Genomic DNA, 20,845 nt, shown 5'->3' with positions numbered 1-20,845 from the left:
TTAAAGCCCTGTACGGTCCCGGCCCAGATTGGCTGTCCAAACTTGTCTCCTGTTACAAACCATCATGAAGTTTACGATTAGCTGGAGAGGCCATGCTCTCAATCCCACCACGGAGCATGTGTTGGATTTTCTTAGTGGGTCTGTAGATAGTGTGTAGGTTATGTTTCCCCATCAGCTTCCCTATCTGATCAGTGGTTCCCTTGATGTAGAGTAGGAACACCTTTCCTCTGTCTTGACTCTTGTGACTTGTTCTTGGTCTTGCAGCTCTTCTGATGCCTATGGTGGAGTCTCCATTGGCCTGTAAAGCCTAGGGTTTTTTGTTTTTGTTTTTTTGGTGTGTGTGCCAGGAGCGACTTGAGAAACTGCAAGTTGCTTCTGGTAAGAGAATTGGCCATCTGCAAGGATGTTGCCCAGGGGATGCCCGGATGATTTGATGTTTTACCATCCTTGTGGGAGGCTTCTCTCATGTAGCTGACAGAGGGAGCTCATCCTTTACTCTACCCAGATTCGAACCTCCAACTTGTCGGTCTTCAGTCCTGCCAGCACAAGGGTTTAACCCATTGTGCCACCGGAAGCCCAGTTAAGGTGGTTCAGTTCATCCTGGATGAGGTGAGATTCAAGATTGTTTTTGCACCGTCTGTCAGGGCTTTAATTTCAACAGAGAGGAGGAAACCATTAAAATGAACAAAATCTGGTGTTCAGTATTTTAAAAAACCCACTAAAATCTGGATAGTAAAGAACATAGAATCATAGAATCAAAGAGTTGGAAGAGACCTCATGGGCCATCCAGTCCAACCCCCTGCCAAGAAGCAGGAATATTGCATTCAAATCACCCCTGACAGATGGCCATCCAACCTCTGTTTAAAAGTTTCCAAAGAAGGAGCCTCCACCACACTCCGGGGCAGAGAGTTCCACTGCTGAACGGCTCTCACAGTCAGGAAGTTCTTCCTCATGTTCAGATGGAATCTCCTCTCTTGTAGTTTGAAGCCATTGTTCCATTGCGTCCTAGTCTCCAGGGAAGCAGAAAACAAGCTTGTTCCCTCCTCCCTGTGGCTTCCTCACACATATTTATACATGGCTATCATATCTCCTCTCAGCCTTCTCTTCTTCAGGCTAAACATGCCCAGCTCCTTAAGCCGTTCCTCATAGGGCTTGTTCTCCAGACCCTTGATCATTTTAGTCGCCCTCCTCTGGACACAATCCAGCTTGTCAATATCTCTCTTGAATTGTGGTGCCCAGAATTGGACACAATATTCCAACATTCAAATAACAGGGGAATTCCAGACAGGAACCAATCAGAGCCAGCTAACACCTCCCAACAAAGGATTCCCTCAGGCAGGAAGCAGCCAGGCTTTGAAGCTGCCAGGCCATTCAATGCTAATCAAGGTGGCCAATGGCAACATTCACACTTGCCTCAAACAGAAATGAGTTATTTCTCCCACCCTGGCCATTTCACAGATATATAAACCTCACTCACAGCAACACAATAATAATACTAACTGCAGGTCCCATCATCCGTAGCCAGGTTATGCTGTGTGTGTATGATGGGACCTGCACTTCCAAAATGTTTAGAAGCCTATCTTGACTCTCAATGGTGTAGATTCCTTCTCACTCTCATTGCATTTCCCTGCAAGCTGGATGATCTTTCCCCAAAGCCTAGGGCGGTGGCGTGAATTGCCTCTCTTTTCTTTCTCTAGGCTTGAGCCAGGGAAGAGAGCAGCCAATAGGACGGTTGGAAACAGAACTTCGCTTCCCGGCCGCCGTTGCTCACAATGCTACTCTCATGGCTTAGCGCTTCTGGGAAGTGTAGTCTGGGCGTGGCCAGCTCGGCGTTGAAACCAACAGGCCTCTCCTCCCGGCGGGACTACGACTCCCGGCGTGCTCTTCGGCAAAGGCAGAGCTTATGAGCTAAACAACCATTTCGGTTGGGTTCCACAAATGGTTTTTTTTTAACATGGCTACGAGAGGAGAAACCCGGGTGAAGGTTGCTTCTGGGAGCCAGAGGGAGCTCGGTTGCTAGGTTACCGAGCCCGAAGCCCCTTCTCTGCGGCCTTGCATTGGATTCCCTCAGAGGCACAGCTCCTTGTTTATCTATTTATATGCATATATAGAGCTATATTTAGGAAGAAGCTTCCATCTAGCTTTAAGGCTCCTATGCTTTTGTGACTTGGGCCTTGGTAGACCTTTCTTGCTTGGTCAAAGAGGACGTTTGAAAGGACACCGGCGACCTGGTGTGTTTGACTTAATTTATGAAGGCTTGGCTCCATTTTAAGGTGGATTCATTTTTGGTTTCAAAATTGTGCATCTGTTTTTAAAATCCTGTTCACCGCTTTGAGTCTCAATTAAGAGAGAGAAGAATACAGAAGTTTTTCCCAACCTATTAATTTATTCATATTTATATGCATATAAATACATAGAGGAAGAGGCCTGCCTTTTGGGCCTTGCGGGAATGTGAGGGCCACGGTTTCAAGGAGGCCACTGTGAACATCGCCATGGATCTCCGTCAGGCTGTCTACAATGCCGCCCGAGAAGGGAAACTGAAGCTGCTGCAAAAGCTCTTGGGAAGCCGGAGCCGGGAGGAGTTGGAGGAATTAACGGCTGGCCCTGGAGGAGGAGAAGGAGCCGGCAGCACTCCATTGCTGATTGCTTCCCGCCACGGCCACCGCGAGGTGGTGGAGTACCTCTTGGACCATTGCGGGGCCCGAGTGGAGGCCGGTGGGTCAGTCAACTTCGACGGTGAGACCATCGAAGGGGCGCCTCCACTGTGGGCTGCCTCGGCCGCCGGCCACTTGCCAGTGGTGCGGTCCCTGCTGGAGCGAGGGGCCTGCGTCAACCAGACCACGCTGACCAACTCCACCCCACTGCGGGCGGCCTGCTTCGACGGGCACTTGGCCATTGTGCGCTACCTGGTGGGGGAGCGGGGTGCCGACCTGGAGGTAGCCAACCGCCATGGCCACACCTGCCTGATGATCTCCTGCTACAAGGGCCACGCTGAGATCGCCCGCTACCTCCTGGAGCAAGGTGCCGATGTCAACCGCCGCAGTGTGAAGGGCAACACTGCCTTGCATGACTGTGCCGAGTCCGGCAGCCTGGAGATCCTGCGGCTGCTGCTGGACTCCAACGCCCGCATGGAGAAAGATGGCTATGGGATGACGCCGCTGCTCGCCGCCAGCGTGACTGGTCACACTAATATCGTGGAATACCTCATTGAAGGGGCACTGGAGGAGCCGCTGGCAGCTACAGCACACGAAGGGGCACCTGGAGCTGATTGTGACAGGGAGCAGTGTGAGGAGGAACCCGACAATGGCAGCTCTGTCACCTGCAAGAATCGTGTTTACTGCACCCGGGAGGCGGCTGTGGAAGCACTGGAGCTCCTGGGAGCCACCTTTGTGGACAAGAAACGTGACCTCCTTGGCGCTCTCAAGCACTGGCGGCGAGCGATGGAGCTGCGGCACCAAGGTGGGCAGTACCTCTCCAAAACCGAGCCCTGCCAGTTGGTCCTGGCTTATGACTACGCCCGGGAAGTGAGCACCATGAAGGAGCTGGAGGCTTTGGTGACTGACCCAGATGAGATGCGGATGCAGGCCCTGTTGATCCGAGAGCGTATCCTTGGCCCGTCCCACCCAGACACATCGTACTACATCCGTTACCGGGGCGCTGTCTACGCTGATTCGGGCAACTTCGAGCGCTGCATCAACCTGTGGAAGTACGCCTTGGAGATGCAGCAGGGCAACTTGGAGCCCCTAAGCCCGATGACAGCGAGCAGCTTCCTCTCGTTCGCTGAGCTTTTCTCGTATGTGCTTCAGGACCGCTCCAAGGGCACCTTGGCCACCCAGCTGGGGTTTGCTGACCTCATGGTGGTGCTGAGCAAAGGCGTCCGTGAGGTGGAGCGGGCCCTGCTCCACCGGAAAGACCCTGTGGCCGATTGTGCCCAGTTCACCAAAGCCCTCGCCATCATCCTCCACCTGGTCTTTCTCTTGGAGAAAGTGGAGTGCAGCCCAGAGCAAGAGCACCAGAAGCGCCAGACCATCTACCGCCTGCTGAAATGCAACCCCCGAGGCAAGAACGGCTTCACCCCACTGCACATGGCGGTAGACAAGGACACCACTGCCGTCGGCCGCTACCCTGTGGGGAAGTTCCCCTCTCTCCATGTGGTGAATCTCCTCCTGGAGTGTGGTGCTGACCCGGACAGCCGCGACTACGACAACAATACCCCGCTGCACGTGGCCGCACGAAACAACTGCCCGCTTATTATGAGCGCCCTCATGGAGGCCGGGGCCCACATGGATGCCACCAACGCCTACAAGCAGACGGCGTACGAGCTTCTGGACGAGAAACTCCTCACCAAGGCTATGATGCAGCCCTTCAACTACGTCACCTTGCAGTGCCTTGCCGCCCGAGCCCTGGATAAACACAAGATCCCTTACAAGGGCTTCATCCCAGAGGAACTGGAGGCCTTCATTGAACTCCATTAAAGAGGGTGATGTGTGATGGACTCTCCGTCTTCCTGTGATCTGAATTTGAAAGCTTTTCTTTGCACTGGGCCCGATATACTGTTTCAAAGTAGGAGGTATTTACAGTCTCCTTCACTCTGCACAATTCTAGCAGTGCTGGGGTCCTTTGAATTACCATGGCTGTATCATCTAGATTTATAGTTTGTTGAGACTGAGAAGCACAAGGTGCTCACCAAACTGCAAATCTGAGGTTTTCTTGGTAGTTAAAGCAGTTGTCGAAGTGCTACAGTTGTGTAGTGTGAAGGAGACCTAGAATTCTGTCTCTGCCTTTACCCTCAGTGAGGTCAGAATCAATATCTGACATCCTGGTTCTGTTCCCAAGGCCTCAGGGCCCAAGGACGGATGCCTTTGCGTCCCCTGCTTCAATTCCTCTGACAGTTGGATGCAGCCAAGCTTTTTATAGCTTTCCACAGCACTCCCCACACTTTTCTAGGGATGCTGTGCTGATATATATAGAAAGAGTGACCCAGTCTGGTTGCTCCACTCACTGCTTTTGCAACATTTGCCCTTGGACCTCCTTTGAACCTCTAGCTGCCTCCTGTCCCAGAGATGGCCACTTTCAGTGTCAAGTAGCATTTGAGAGCCATTGGATGGGAGCAGGAAAGCTAGCTGGTTGGTACTGGCCCCTACTTTTCAGCTGATCCTTTTAAAACAAGTTCTTCATTTGATCTGTTTTGCAAATTTACCTTGCCTTGCTGGTTTTGGAGCTGCTGCCCTTGCCCCTTTGCATCCCCCCTTTTTTTCCTTCTCAAAATATAGGAAAGGAAATTAGGATTTCAGGCAACCTAAAGACAGTCTTAAAGTTGCTCCCTTGTTTTTTCCCCCCTTTGTTTGCATAATAGGCCAGAGAGAGCAGATTGCCTCCGGAAAATTATTTACGTTGCTGCTGAGTGTGGTGATGGTTTGCATTCTGGGTTTGAGTTCTTTGTTTGGGAATGGCTGAGTTGCATCTGGCTGTTTTTCAGGGCTGGCGCTGATAGGGAAATGATTTGCTTTTTAACCCAAACTTAACTGGTGCCCTCCCCCCCTTGCCCACAGTTTGGTTTCTCCTGATTTAGTCCATTGATTGCAGGCTTGGTGTTGCTGCTCAGAAGAAAAAGGGCGGGTTTGTGTTTTGAAACCCTAGAAGAGAAACAAGACGCTTCATCTGTTTGTGCCGTTGTGCTGTGGGAATGAGAATCATGCTGTTTTGCCTGGCCGAGTTTGATCGCAGAGGCTCCCAACTATTGAATTTGGCTTGCCAAGAGCTTAAACATCCCCCCTCCCCAGCAAGCCTGCTTTTTTTTTCAGTGCCAGGTGTACATCAAAAGCTCCCAGTGAGCTCTTTCTCCAGGCCTCCTTTTGCATGCGCCTAGACGCTCATGTTTCTTTCCCTATTTGGCATAGAGCGATTCCCATGTTGGAAGTTTAGCCGAGGTCGTGGTTTTGAGGGCACTTGCACTCCCCTTCTGCACACAGACCGTATGCATTGTCGAAGGCTTTCATGGCCGAAATTACAAGGTTGCTGTGAGTTTTCCGGGCTGTATGGCCATGTTCCAGAAGCATTCCTTCCTGACATTTTGCCCTCATCTGTGGCAGGCATCCTCAGAGGTTGTGAGGTCTGTTGGAAACTAGGCAAGTGGAGTTTATATATCTGTGGAGTGTCCAGGGTGGGAGAAAGGACAAATCCCAACAAAGGATTCTCCCAGGCGGGAAGCAGTTAGGGTTTGAAGCTGCAAGGCCATTCAGTCCTAATCAAGCTGGGCAATGACAACATTCACACTTGCCTCCAACAGACAAGAGTTCTTTCTCCCACCCTGGACATCATTCCACAGATATATAAACCCCACTTGCCTAGTTTCCAACAGGAGAGAATGCTTCTGGAACATGGCACAGAAACCCACAACAACCCAGATCGTATGCACATTCGCACAAACACACAGATTGCATGCTTTGCTCGCTGTCTCCATCAAGCTTGTGTTGTTTCCTGTTGAGTTAAATTCTCGTACTGGATCTGCCAAGGAAAGTCAGGAGCAGAAACGGTGTGTTTGGAATCTTTGCATGGATAAACAGGATAAGGAAGAGTTGAGAGTGGGTCTGGAGGGATTGTGTTGATAAAAAGAGCCAAATCACAGCAGAGTTGTCAGCTTTTGGAGAAGGAGATTGTTCGGAGAAGGATCAGGATTGTTTGGGATAGTTGTAACACCTCACCACAAATGGGGCATCCCTTGACACCCGCAAAATGAAGCCAAGGTTAATGTCAAGGGGTGCTAAAAGACCATCATTCCATTAAGGGCTAAGGATTTCCTTCCAAGGGTCTTAGGAACAGGATTATGGGTGCTGCAGTTCAAAACACCTGGAGAACCAAAGCATCCCCTTCCCTGAACTAACCGTTATTTGGATGTTGGTATCCAGAGGTCAGAGAGTAGTTTCCAATGACAGATCGATCCCCCAGCATGCATTGCCTTTTGCCGTAATTCGGTTGGTATTATATGTACAGGTCCATCTCAAAATAGATTCTCCCAAAGCCAGGGCTTCTGGAAATATATCTGTGTTTTGATGTTTACTAAATGACCGTTGGCTGTGGTCCCCCTCTTTTGCTAAACCTTCCCTGGTTCTTTGTTACCTTTCCGACACAAAATGGCAGGACAAATCCAATTTTGGTGGTGTTTTGGTTGGAAAATATAGAATTACTTCCTCTCACCTTTGTTGCCTGTGAAGTGTGCTTCGGATTAGAAACTGGGAAGAAGGTTTGCAATACCTGGATTGCGCAGAATATTTAGTACGGAAAACAGGGGCGCTTTCCAGGAAAGTAGGATGAAAGCTCCCCTTTTTCTGCCATGACTGAACATAGAAAAGTTGCGATAGAAAATCCACTTTCTGCTTTGTTGCTTAAGACTTAAGTATCCCAATTGATTTGTTTCCTTGGTGGGTCAGGAAGCATCCCATACAGCTTTTTGTTTTTGATTTTTTTTGCCCTATATCTCTGAAAGTGTGATTTCCAAAGAAAGCATCAGGTAGATTTCCTCATTTTGCTTTCGTTTCACTGCCAAGCAGAAGAATGATTTCAGCCGCTTTCGGCAGCACCGAAAATTGCAACCGCAGAATGTGTGTAGTTGGCAAGCCAACGTTTCCTGACTTGAAATGAATAAACCGGCACTTTAAAAAAAATAATAAAAAAATAAAAAAGGAAAAGAAAGAAAGTTGTGCTGCTAAAAATAACCTCCCTCCGGCTCTCTCTTTTTTTTTTTTCATTGCATGCAAGGAAGTACATTGGCTTCACTTCACGGGGATCGATTTTTCTTGGCAGGAGAAGAGGAAAACCCAACTCTCTCTGAGCTTCATGAGGAGGAAAAATGCATTACCGACAGAGGAATCCCATTATGGGCCAAAGTTATGTCTAGCCAAGCATCCTGTGCCAGGAAGCAATGAGAATACTATGGATTCATCGGAGTTGTTGTTTTGCAAGGCCTTTAGCCTTCTCTGCCAAAGAGGGCAGACTACAACTCCATTGCATTCAGCCATGTAAAGTGGTGTCAAACTAAGGCAGGTAATAAATATGTTGTTATTATTTATCATTGTTATCATCCTACATTACAGATTCATCTAGAAGTGCAGTGTTCCTCAACCTTCCAAATGCCACAACCCCTTAATACAGTTCGTCATGTTGTGGTGACCCCCAACCATAAAATTATTTTCGTTGCTACTTCATAACCGTAATGTTGCTATTGTTATGAATCATAATGTAAATATCTGATATGCAGGATGTATTTTCATTCACTAGACCAAATTTGGCACAAATACCCAATATGCCCAAATTTGAATACTGGTGGGGTTGGGGAGGATTGATTTTTGTCATATGGGAGTTGTAGTTACTGGGATTTAGTTCACCTACAATCAAAGAGCATTCTGAACTCCAACAATGGAATTGAACCAAACTTGGCACACAAAACTCCCATGACCAACACGAAATAATGGAAGGGTTTGGTGGGCATTGACCTCGAGTTTTGGAGTTGTAGTTCACCTACATCCAGAGAGCACTGTGGACTCAAACAATGATGGATCCGGACCAAACTTGGCACGAATGCTCAATATGCCCAATTGTGAACACTAGTGGAGTTTGGGTTAAATGGGCCTTGATGTTTGGGAGTTGTAATTGCTGGGATTTATACTTCACCTATAATCAAAGAGGTTTCTGAACCTCACCAACGATAGAATCGGGCCAAACTTTCCACACAGAGCCCCCATGAACAACAGAAAATACTGTGTTTTCTGATGGTCTTTGGTGACACTTCTGACACATCCCCTCTCAATCCAACCCCAGGTAATAATGCCTTTCACCAGCTACCACACCATTGGGTTTTATAGATAGACTAGCTTGAGTACTCAGTGTTGCCCAGGTTATTTTTTAAGTCATTTTTTACTTGTATAAAATGCATAAGGTGAACTACAACTCCCATCATGCCAGGTTAACCACAAAAAAACTCCATCAGTACTTAAAGTTTGTTGGGCAAGTTTCCTCTAGGTGCATCATCGGTGGGATTCAGTGTGCTCTCTGTGTGCAGGGTAGACTACAACTCCCACTATGGTAAGTCAGTCCCCTCAAACCCCTCCAGTAGGTTCAGTCGGTCTGTGTGCCAACTTTGGTCCAGGTCCATCATCGGTGGAAGTCTCTCTTTCTCTAGTTATGGTTGAACTACAACTCTCAGACAAGAAGGTCAGTTTCCCTCCAACCCCTCCAGTAATCAAATTTCGGCATATCAGATATGTGTGCCAAGTTTGGTCCAGATCCATCGGTGTTTGGGTTCACAATGTTCTCTGGATATAGGTGAACTACAACTCCCCCAAATCAAGGTGAATTTTCCCCAAAGACCGCCAGTATTTTTTGCTGGTCATGCGGGCTCTGTGTGCCATGTTTGGTCCAATTCCATTTTTGGTGGAGTTCAGAATGCTCATTGATTGCAGGTGAACAATAAATCCCAGTACCTATAACTCCCAAATGTCAAGGTCAATTCTCCCCAAAACCTACCAGTATTCAAATATGGGCCTATCAGTTATGCATTCTAAATTTGGTCCAATCCATCATTGTTTGGGTGTAGGTGAACTGCAACTCCTCCAAATCAAGGTGAATTCCCCCAAACCTCTCCAGTATTTTTCTTAGGTCATGGGGGTTCTGTGCATGAAGACAAAGCACTGTGATCCCCTTTGACAATGTACCTGGACCATATTTGGCACACAGAACCCCCATGACCTAAGAAAAATACTGGAGAGGTTTGGAAAGAATTTACCTTGACTTATAGGAGTTGTAGGTAATGGGATTTATAGTTCACCTCAATCAAAGAGCACCCAGAACCCCACCAACAATGGACCTGGAACTAACTTCGCCCACAGAGCCCCCATAACCAAGAAAAATACTGGAGGTTTTGGAGGGATTTATAGGAGTTGTAGTTCACCTACACCCAGAGAGCACTGTGAACCCAAACAATGATTGATCTGGACCAAATTGGAATACTGGTGGATTTTTTTGGGGGGGAAGGGGAGGAGTTGTGGGCACTGGGATGTATAGTTCACCTGCAATCAAAGAGCACTATGAACCCCACCAAAAAGGGAATTGGACCAAACCTGGCACACAGAACCCCCCCCCCCCCCCCAATGACCATCAAAAAGCACTGGAGGTCTTTGGGGAAAATTCACCTTAATTTTGGGAAATTGTGGTTCACCTGTATCCAGATGTACATACAATATACAACAAAACATTAAATTTGTAAAAAATAAATAAATAGATCCTGCATAAAATAAGAATAAACGGGCATATAACTATTAAAGGGCTTTATTTTCAGTCATGGATTCACAGCGCCGTTTTCCTCGGCTGTGCCCAGCGTTGCATTGGTCCTCTCCACCTGCATGTTGTTACAGTCTCCGATTTGCACCATTTGGGCGTTCTGAATGATCAGCGACGGCTGAGCACCTCCAAAGCCCTGGGAGAACTTGAAGGACGGGCCGAGAGAAGGCAGGTCAGGGCCTTGTGGAAGTTGAGACATTCCCAGAGAAGGATAAAAACACTGCTGTGGCGCATGACCTGAAAATCCTTGCGGGGACGTCGCTACATAAGGCATGTTCATGCCAAACACCGAAAGACGCTGCATTAGCTGCTGGTATTCCCGGTTCTGCTCTTGCAACCGTTCCTTCTCCTGGATCTGCCTCCGGCGGCTCCAAGCTGCTTTCTTGTTTTGGATGTCCTTCTCTCTGAAGGTATTCTTGACCCGCTTAGGGAAAACGGGAGAGTTCTCATCCATTGGCACCAGGCCCGCCAATAAGAGAGGCATCTGCTCCGGCTTGAGGGGCCTCTCCTTGGGGATGAAGGGGATCACCGTGTTGGCCTTGCGATTGAAGGAGTCAATGAGCGCCACGTTGGTCTTGTAGGCACAGAGCCTGCTATTGAAGTTCTCCGTCAGGAGGAAGAGGGTGTAGGCTGAATTGTCCAAGGCGTTCTCAAAGCAGTCCAGCTGGCAGCGGCCGGGAACGAGGAAATCCTCACTGTAGGTCGCTCCATTGGAGACCCCCATGCTCTCCAGCTGGGCCTTGACACGGCAGGCGATGGCCTCGTCTTCACCAGCATGAACCACGACGAAGGTGAAGAATTCATCTTCAACCTGTGGATCCATCGGCGAGGGCACAGCCAGTGGAGGGCCTGAAACAGTGTTTGAGGATGGCTTTGAGGAAGATGAATTTGCCACGGAACGTTGTGGATGCTCTGAATCTGCAGACAGAATTTGTGGATCGTGCGGCAAGCTCTTTGGAGGAACTTGCTTTTCAGCTGCAGGTTCAGGGCACTGCACACTCCTTTCAGGCGAGACCCTAGAGACAGATGGATTGAAGGAAGAGCAACGGCTGTTCTTGAGGTCACTGCTTTCTTCGTACTTTTCCTCTCTACCCACTAGTGATTCATCTCTGTTTCTCTCTTCGACATGTTGTATATCGCCGCAAAGCTTGCTGATCCCGGTGCTGTACTGCACCGAATGCGTCCGAACGGGCACCGTGAGGGACTGGCTGATCTCCAAGTGGCTCACTAAGGAGGTCGGGCTTCCAGTGGATCGGAGCGGCTGAGGATCCAAGGAGTTCGGGACTGGCACCGGATCACTCGCCCTTGGGGTCTTCCCCGTTTCCCTTGAGCCAAATGTGAAGCCCATCCCACACTTCTCCAAGGCTTCATCTGTGAGACTCCGGAGCCAGTCCTCGCCAATGCCACTGGATCGGAATGCGGCAATGGCTGCCCGGTAGGCCTCGTCTCTGGGTGCACAACCACACCATTTTGCATCCACCAGCAGTGAGTAGATCCGAGCAATGGCCAGTCTCACTTCAGCCTCCTCCTGCTGCTGCTGCAGAGGAACAACAACATTGGTCGTGTTTGCCGTAGCATTGCTGTAGTGGGAAATGCGAGCCGCCACTGGGTCACCCCGCAAAGCATCCAGGTTTCTCCGGGCCTCTGTTTCTCGTTTTAAAGTCAACAGGATCATGGTTTGTAGGAGCTGAGAGCTCCGCTGGTCTTGCCGCTCGCAGCTCAGTTTATGTTTGTAGCCAGTCAGCCTCTCCTCAGGTACCTGGGCCAAAATGTGAAAGATGCCCTCCAGACTTGGATGTACCTCAGAGCTCTCCGCCATCTTTCAATATCACCTGGGAAAGAAACAGACAGGGAGGGAGCCAGGTTATGTTTTGGAAGTAGAGAAACACTGCTTGAGCCAGATCAGAGCAGAGGGTCAGTCCCTCTCTCTGCAAGTGTCCCTTGCTCCATTTTCATGTTAAAACAAAATAATAATAATAATAATAATAATAATAATAATAATAATATCCTCAGTTGTTGCAAGAAAATCGCACAGACGGACTACAAACAAAGGCACAACTCTGTGGCCCAGATGATTCACTGGAACTTATGTCACAAGTACCACCTGCCAGCAGTAAAGAATTGGTGGGATCATAAACCTGCAAAGGTCGTGGAAAATAAACACGCAAAAATACTGTGGGACTCTCAAATCCAGACTGACAAAGTTTTGGAACACAATACACCAGACATCACGATTGTGGAAAAGAAAAAAGTCTGGATTATTGATGTCGCCATACCAGGTGACAGTCGCATTGAGGAAAAGCAACAGGAAAAACTTAGCCGTTATCAAGACCTCAAAATCGAACTGCAAAGGCTCAGGTGGTCCCAGTGGTCATTGGCGCACTGAGTGCCGTGCCAAAAGATCTCAGCCGGCATTTGGAAACAATAAACATTGACAAAATCATGATCTGTCAACTGCAAAAGGCCACCTTACTTGGATCTGTGCGCATCATTCGAAAATACATCACACAGTCCTAGATGCTTGGGAAGTGTTTGACTTGTGATTTTGTGATATGAAATCCAGCATATAGATCCCGTTTGCTGTGACATACTGTGCTTTTGTGTCAGAATAATAATAATAATAATAATAATAAACAACTTTATTTCTAGACCACCTTCTCTCCCCGGAGAGACTCAGGGTGGTTTACACACACAAAAGGCAAACATTTAATGCCTCAGAATGGGTGCAAACACATCAAAATAATACAGGAGAATGGATAGTAACAAGAAACTTACAAAGAAATAATTGAACATCGAAAAGAACAATCCACTATGACATAAAGAACTAAAACATGAGTAAAGATTACAATATACACCCTAAAATCAAATTAAGAACATTACATTAAAGATGGCTGACACCAGTGCTTCGTTTAAGACAGTGTTTCTCAACCTTCCTAATGCTGCGACCCCTTAATGCAGTTCCTCATGTTGTGGGGACCCCCAACCATAACATTATTTTCATTGCTACTTCACAACTGTCATTTTGCTACTGTTATGAATCGTAATGTAAATATCTGATATGTAGGATGTATTTTCATTCACTGGACCAAATTTGGCACAAATACCCAATATGCCCAAATTTGAATACTGGTGGGGATGGGGAGGGGGAAGGATTTTGTCATTTGGGAGTTGTAGTTGCTGGGATTTATAGTTCGCCTACAACTAAATAGCATTCTGCACTTCATCAATGAATTGAACCAAACTTGGCATACAGAACTCCCATGACCAACAGAAAATACTAGAAGGGTTTGGTAGGCATTGACCTTGAGTTTTGAAATATGCCCAAATTTGAATACTGGTGGGGTTGGGGGGGGGGGATTGGATTTGTCATTTAGGAATTGTAGTTGCTGAGATTTATAGTCCATCTACAATCAAAGAGCATTCTGAACTCCACCAACAATAGAATTGAACTAAACTTGGCACACAGAACTTCCATGATCAGCAGAAAATACTGGAAGGGTTTGGTGGGCGTTGACCTTGAGTTTTGGAGTTGTAGTTCACCTACATCCGGAAACCACTTGTACGAATACTCAATATGCCCAAATATGAATACTAGTGGAGTTTGGGGAAAATAGAACTAGACTTTGCCATTTGGGATTTATAATTGCTGGGATTTATAGTTCACCTCCAATCAAAGAGTATTCTGAACCCCACCAAGAATAGAATTGGGCCAAACTTCCCACATAGAACCCCCATGACCAACAGAAAATACTGTGTTTTCCGATGGTCTTTAGCGACCCCTTGTGCGCGCCCCCCCCAGGGGTCCCAACCCCCAGGTTGAGAAACGTTGGTTTAGGGCTTTATAGGCTAAAGCCAGCACTTTGAATTGTGCTCGGTAGCAGACCTGCAGCCACTGGAGCTGGCGTAACGGTGAAGTTGTATGCTCCTTGTACGCAGCTCTGGTGAGTAATCTGGCTGCTGCCCTTTGGGCCAACTGAAGCTTCTGAACAGTCTTCAAAGGCAACCCCATGTTCTCTCATGATACAGCGCTCCAGTGAGCAATCTGGCTGCCGATCTCTGTTATTATTATTTACTTTATTTGTATACCGCTCTTCTCAGCCCTTAGGCGACTCAGAGCGGTTAACAACATGGTTTCAATATACATAGTACAAAATCATTGGACATTTAAAGCAATAGTAAACAATTAATTAAACAACAAACATCAAACATCAATATAACAAATCCATCACATCTCATCGATAGAATCAGAATCCAGTCTCATTATCCTTATTTCGTGTTCCAATAGTCGATTACACTGCCTAGTCGAATGCCTGTTCAAAAAGCCAGGTCTTCACTTTCATCCGGAATGTCAACAGGGAGGGGGCCGATCTGATCTCTGAAGGAAGGGTGTTCCACAGCCGAAGGGCCACCACTGAGAAGGCCCTGTCTCTTGTCCCCACCAGGCGCACTTGTGAAGCTGGCGGGATCGAGAGAAGGGCCTCCCCAGACGATCTTAATGTCCTAACTGGTTCATAGGAGGAGATGCGTTCGGACAGATAGGTCGGGCCAGAACTGTTTAGGGCCAACTATCAGAACTATCTTCAAAGACAGCCCAATGTAGAGAGTGTTGCAGTAGTCCAAACAGGATGTGACTAAGGTGTGGACAGGCTGGCATACAAGAGTTAACTGTGTGAAGGTGCACCTGGAGTTCCAAGGTCAACTATGAGTCCAGAATCACCCCCAGACTGCAGACCTGTATTTTCAAGGGAAGTGTGACCCCATCCAACACAAGCTGTAACCCCACACCCTGATCCGCTGACCAAGAGTACCTCTGTCTTGTCTGGATTTACTTCCAACTTGTTTGCCCCCATGCAGTCCATTTCTGATGACAGGCGCCGGTTTAGGACAAGAATGTCATCCTTTGGGTGGAAAGGAGTAATAGAGTTGGGTGTCGTCTACGTAAATTTGACACCGAACTCCAAAACTCTGAATGATCTCTCCCAGCAGTTTCAAATAAACATTGGGGAGCATGGGAGACAGAATTGAACCCTAAGGGACCCCACAGGCCACCGGCTAGGGAGTCAAACAGGAGTCCCCCCGCTCCACCATGTGGGTCCGCCCCTCCAGGAAGGATCAGAGCCAATGCAAAACAGTGCCTCCAAACCCCATCTTACAGAGATGGTCCAGAAGGATACCATGGTTGAAACCAATATAATTAAAAGCCTACCAATATACAAACATTTAAAATAGAATTAAACACTAACTACCGCGACATCTGTAGGGAGGCCAAGGTGCTTGCTGATAAAGCTATTGTCCTCCCAACCCGGCTATACGCCTGTGAAATGTGGACTGTTTACAGACTCAAGTCCTGGAACGATTCCATCAGCACTGCCTCCGAAAAATCCTGCAAATATTTTGGGAATACATGTGGACAAATGCCAGTGTGCTGGAAGAAGCAAAGACCTTCAGAACTAAAGCAATGCTCCTACACCATCAACACTGTCCAAATGCCTGATGACCGTCTCCCAAAGCAGTTACTTACTTACTTACTTACTTAGGCGATCCCTCGTTTTCCGAGAAGGATTGTCTTCCAATATTCTTGTGGGTCCGTATGTGGCTATGGAACCCTATTCTTGCTCTGCATCTTCTTCCGCAGTGAGGGCATTGGTTTCCAGGTGGAAGGTGGTCTCGGTCGGGGTTGGCTTGACGCGCCTTCCTCTTGGCACACTTCTCCCTTTCGCCCTCCATTCGTGCCTCTTCAAACTCCGCAGCACTGCTGGTCACAGCTGACCTCCAGCTGGAGCGGTCAAGGGCCAGGGCTTCCCAGTTATCAGTGTCTATGCCAGAGTTTTTAAGGTTGGCTTTGAGCCCATCTTTAAATCTCTTTTCCTGTCCACCAACAGTCTGTTTTCCGTTCTTGAGTTCGGAGTAGAGCAACTGCTTTGGGAGACGGTGGTCGGGCATCTGGACAACATGGCCGGTCCAGCGGAGTTGATGGCAGAGGACCATTGCTTCATTGCTGGTGGTCTTTGCTTCTTTCAGCACGCTGACGTTTGTCCGCTTGTCTTCCCAAGAGATTTGCAGGATTTTCCGGAGGCAGCGCTGATGGAATCGTTCCAGGAGTTGCATGTGACGTCTGTAGACAGTCCACGTCTCGCAGGTATATAGCAGGGTTGGGAGGACAATAGCTCTATAAACAAGCACCTTGGTATCCCTACGGATGCCCCGGTCCTCAAACACTCTCTGCTTCATTCGGAAAAATGCTGCGCTCGCAGAGCTCAGGCAGTGTTGTATTTCGGTGTCGATGTTGACTTTGGTGGAGAGGTGGCTGCCAAGGTAGTGGAAATGATCAACATTTTCTAATGTTACACCATTAAGCTGTATCTCTGGCATTGGGGAGGGGTTGGCTGGTGTCTGCTGGAACAGCACTTTGGTTTTTTCAATGTTCAATGACAAGCCGAGCTTCTCGTATGCTTCTGCAAAGGTGTTTAGAGTGGCTTGTAGATCTTCTTCTGAATGCGCACAGACGACATTGTCATCAGCATACTGGAGTTCTATAACAGATGTTGTTGTAACCTTGGTTTTGGCTTTCAGTCTGCTGAGTTTGAATAGCTTGCCATCTGTCAGATAGATGATTTCCACTCCGGTGGGAAACTTCCCATCAACAATCCCATCCCAAAGCAGTTATTACACTTCCAACTCAAGAATGGGAAATGTAACATTGGTGGACAGGAAAAGAGATTTAAACATGGGCTCAAAGCCAACCTTAAAAACTGTGGCATAGACACCGAGAACTGGGAAGCCCTGGCCATTGAGGGCTCTAACTGGAGGTCAGCTGTGACCACTAGTGCTGCGGAATTCGAAGAGGCATGAATGGAAGGTGAAAGGGAGAAATGTGCCAAGAGGAAGAAGGCGCATCAAGCCAACCCTGACCGGGACCGCCTTCCACCTGGAAACCGATGTCCTCACTGTGTATCAATGTGTATCAAGAATAACCTACGAACCCACCACAAAGACACCATCATGGGATCGCCTACGTAAGTAAAGTACATTTAAAAATGAACGGTTTAAACACTCTATTAGCTTATTGATACTCTGAGGCAATAGACATACAAAATAAGCACAAGGCGATATAGCAGCGCACCAAATCTGCACTTAAAATAATTGTCATGCTGCCCTTGCGTATTAAAAGAATAGCGTTACTCAGTGCAATGTATTGAAGATAAACAGCAAAGCTATTATTTAGATGAGATAAAATCAGATGGCATAAAAGCAGTCTATTGCAATATCAGCAATGCATTGCCGAATCATAGAATCCTAGGGTTGGAAGAGACCTCATGGGCCATCCAGTCCAACCTCCTGCCAAGAAGCAGGAATATTGCATTCAAATCACCCCTGACAGATGGCCATCCAGCCTCTGTTTAAAGCTTCCAAAGAAGGAGCCTCCACCACACTCCAGGGCAGAGAGTTCCAGAAGCAGAAAAGAGAAACCCAGGGAGTATCAAACTCTTTACTTCCCAAATAGAAAAGTTTTTAAACCAGGAAAGTATCAAACAAGAAGTAGGAAAGTTTTTCCGAAACTTACCGATAGGAATGTCGGTAAGCCAGAAAGAAGTGTGGTTCCAAATATAACAAGGAGCATGCTAGAAAGGGACTTCCAAAGGTCATCCAGTCCAATCCCCCTTCTGCCAGGGAGCAACACCATTCGATCCCTCCCGACAGATGCCCATCCAGCCTCATAGACATTATGCATGGAGAAAGAAGCGGACTGAATTGTTGAATCCTAGAGTTGGAAGAGATTCCGAAGGGCAATCTAGTCCATCCCTTTTATGACAGGCAGGAACACACTCAAAGCCCTCCCGAAAGATGGCCATCCAACTTCATAGACATTAAGCATGGAGAAAGAGGGTGATGGAATAATTGAATCCTAGAGTTGGAAGAGACCCCCAAGGGCCATCGAATCCATCCCCTTTTAGCCTGGCAGGAACACAATCAAAACCCTCCTGACAGATGCCCATCCAGCCTCATAGACATTATGCATCGAGAAAGAAGCAGGCGGAATCGTTGAATCCTAGAGTTGGAAGAGACCCCAAAGGGCCATCTAGTCCATCCCTTTTATCCCAGGAAGGAACACAATCAAAGCCCTCCCGAAAGATGGCCATCCAACTTCATAGACATTAAACATGGAGAATGAGGGTGGTGGAATAATTGAATCCTAGAGTTGGAAGAGACCCCCAAGGGCCATCTAATCCATCCCCTTTTAGCCTGGCAGGAACACAATCAAAACCCTCCTGACAGATGGCCATCCAGCCTTTGCATACAAACCTCTAGAGAAGGAGACTGTATGTAGCTTGGAGACGAAGGCCTGTTTGGGGAGGGTGACAATTCACAGACGACACCATCCAAGCCTTCCCGGCAGATGGCCATCCAGCCTCTGCTTACAAACCTCGAAGGAAGGAGACTCCATTGTATTTCTATTGCCGAAGTGTAATGCTGCACACGGTTGAATCGAGGCAATCGCTTTTTCTTTCCTTCCTCTGCGAAGAGAGGAATGTGACTTTTTTGCCAACTTCTACTCCTTACCTGGCTCTTTGCCACAAATCCAGCAAGGCTTCAGATGCCAAAGGGGCCGAAGGAGCGGGGAGTCCCCCCAGCGGTATGGGCCTTCGAGGTGGGGCATGCACAGCAACGAAACAGGAAGCGTCTGGCCTTGAATCCGAGCAGTTTCCTGAAAGTTTTGAGCCCGTTTCCTGGTTCAAAGGACGGGGTGAGAGTCCAAAATACTTTCGACAGATTGGAGAGCTGGGGCCTAAACAAACACAATGAATTCCCAACAGGAAGAAATGTGCAATATTACACTTAGGCCACAGGAATGCAATGCACAGAGACTAATTTGGCTGGAAAGCAGTCAATGTGTTCTAGGAGCCTTTGCAAGCCGACAATGTTCTGCAACAGCAGCAAAGGCCAATGTGATTTTAGGCTGCATCCATAGGAGGATAGTATCTAGACTGAGGGAAGTCATAATCCATAGGAAAAGGATCCAGGAATCTTGCAGGGGTTTGGGGAAAATTGACCTTGATTTTTGGGAGATGTAGTTCACCCGCATCCAGACATCCTGTAACCCCCACCAAGAATGGACCAGGACCAAACTAGGCACAGTGAACCCCCATGACCAACAGAACATAATGCAGGGGTTTAGGGGAAATTGACCTTGATTTTTTTGGGAGTTATAGTTCACCCTCATCCAGAGATATTATGACCCTCACCAACAATGGACCAGGACCAAACTAGGCACAGTGAACCGCCATGACCAACAGAACATAATGCAGGGGTTTAGGGAGAATTGACCTTGATTTTTTGGGAGTTATAGTTCACCCTCATCCAGAGATATTATGACCCTCACCAACAATGGACCAGGACCAAACTAGGCACAGTGAACCCCCATGACCAACAGAACATAATGCAGGGGTGTAGGGGGAATTGACCTTGATTTTTTGGGAGTTATAGTTCACCCTCATCCAGAGATATTATGACCCTCACCAACAATGGACCAGGACCAAACTAGGCACAGTGAACCCCCATGACCAACAGAACATAATGCAGGGGTGTAGGGGGAATTGACCTTGATTTTTTGGGAGTTATAGTTCACCCTCATCCAGAGATATTGTGACCCTCACCAACAATGGACCAGGACCAAACTAGGCACAGAGAACCCCCATGACCAACAGAACATACTGCAGGGGTTTAGGGGGAATTTACCTTGATTTTTTGGGAGTTATAGTTCACCCTCATCCAGAGATATTATGACCCTCACCAACAATGGACCAGGACCAAACTAGGCACAGTGAACCGCCATGACCAACAGAACATAATGCAGGGGTTTAGGGAGAATTGACCTTGATTTTTTGGGAGTTATAGTTCACCCTCATCCAGAGATATTATGACCCTCACCAACAATGGACCAGGACCAAACTAGGCACAGTGAACCCCATGACCAACAGAACATAATGCAGGGGTGTAGGGGGAATTGACCTTGATTATTTGGGAGTTATAGTTCACCCTCATCCAGAGATATTATGACCCTCACCAACAATGGACCAGGACCAAACTAGGCACAGTGAACCCCCATAACCAACAGAGCATAATGCAGGGGTTTAGGTGGAATTGACCTTGATTTTTTGGGAGTTATAGTTCACCCTCATCCAGAGATATTATGACCCTCACCAACAATGGACCAGGACCAAACTAGGCACAGTGAACCGCCATGACCAACAGAACATAATGCAGGGGTTTAGGGAGAATTGACCTTGATTTTTTGGGAGTTATAGTTCACCCTCATCCAGAGATATTATGACCCTCACCAACAATGGACCAGGACCAAACTAGGCACAGTGAACCCCCATGACCAACAGAACATAATGCAGGGGTGTAGGGGAAATTGACCTTGATTTTTTGGGAATTATAGTTCACCCTCATCCAGAGATATTGTCACTCTCACAAACAATGGACCAGGACCATACTAGGCACAGTG

At 47.7% G+C, this 20,845-nt stretch overlaps 2 protein-coding genes across 3 annotated transcripts; one reads left to right on the top strand and one right to left on the bottom strand.

Annotated features, from left to right (window-relative positions):
* Positions 1–1,878: 1,878 nt before the first annotated feature.
* Positions 1,879–7,715, top strand: FEM1A (fem-1 homolog A). Its single transcript, XM_060784964.2, has one exon. It carries the CDS (start codon positions 2,493–2,495, stop codon positions 4,473–4,475), a length of 1,983 nt encoding a protein of 660 aa, XP_060640947.1. The 5' UTR covers positions 1,879–2,492; the 3' UTR covers positions 4,476–7,715.
* Positions 7,716–10,307: 2,592 nt separating this feature from the next.
* TICAM1 (TIR domain containing adaptor molecule 1) lies at positions 10,308–19,141 on the bottom strand. 2 transcript variants are annotated; one of them, XM_060784966.2, is made up of 2 exons: positions 18,898–19,141; positions 10,308–12,167 (listed from the first exon to the last, which is right to left on the bottom strand). In XM_060784966.2, the coding sequence occupies exon 2, from the start codon at positions 12,152–12,154 to the stop codon at positions 10,334–10,336; it is 1,821 nt and encodes a 606-aa protein (XP_060640949.2). In that variant the 5' UTR covers positions 12,155–12,167; positions 18,898–19,141; the 3' UTR covers positions 10,308–10,333. The 2 variants fall into 2 exon arrangements, with proteins under 2 accessions (XP_060640949.2, XP_067329580.1); XM_067473479.1 differs by lacking the exon at positions 18,898–19,141 and adding an exon at positions 18,640–18,882.
* Positions 19,142–20,845: the final 1,704 nt, after the last annotated feature.

Source organism: Anolis sagrei, chromosome X (assembly GCF_037176765.1).
Source record: "Anolis sagrei isolate rAnoSag1 chromosome X, rAnoSag1.mat, whole genome shotgun sequence".
NCBI classification, from domain to species: Eukaryota; Metazoa; Chordata; class Lepidosauria; order Squamata; family Dactyloidae; genus Anolis; species Anolis sagrei.
The sequence above is the reverse complement of the archived record's forward strand: the minus strand, read 5'-3'. Positions and strand labels throughout refer to the sequence as shown.

Coding starts and splice junctions, on each gene's coding strand:
- FEM1A (XM_060784964.2), top strand. CDS start 2,493: ATGGATCTCCGTCAGGCTGTCTACAATGCCGCCCGAGAAGGGAAACTG.
- TICAM1 (XM_060784966.2), bottom strand. CDS start 12,154: ATGGCGGAGAGCTCTGAGGTACATCCAAGTCTGGAGGGCATCTTTCAC.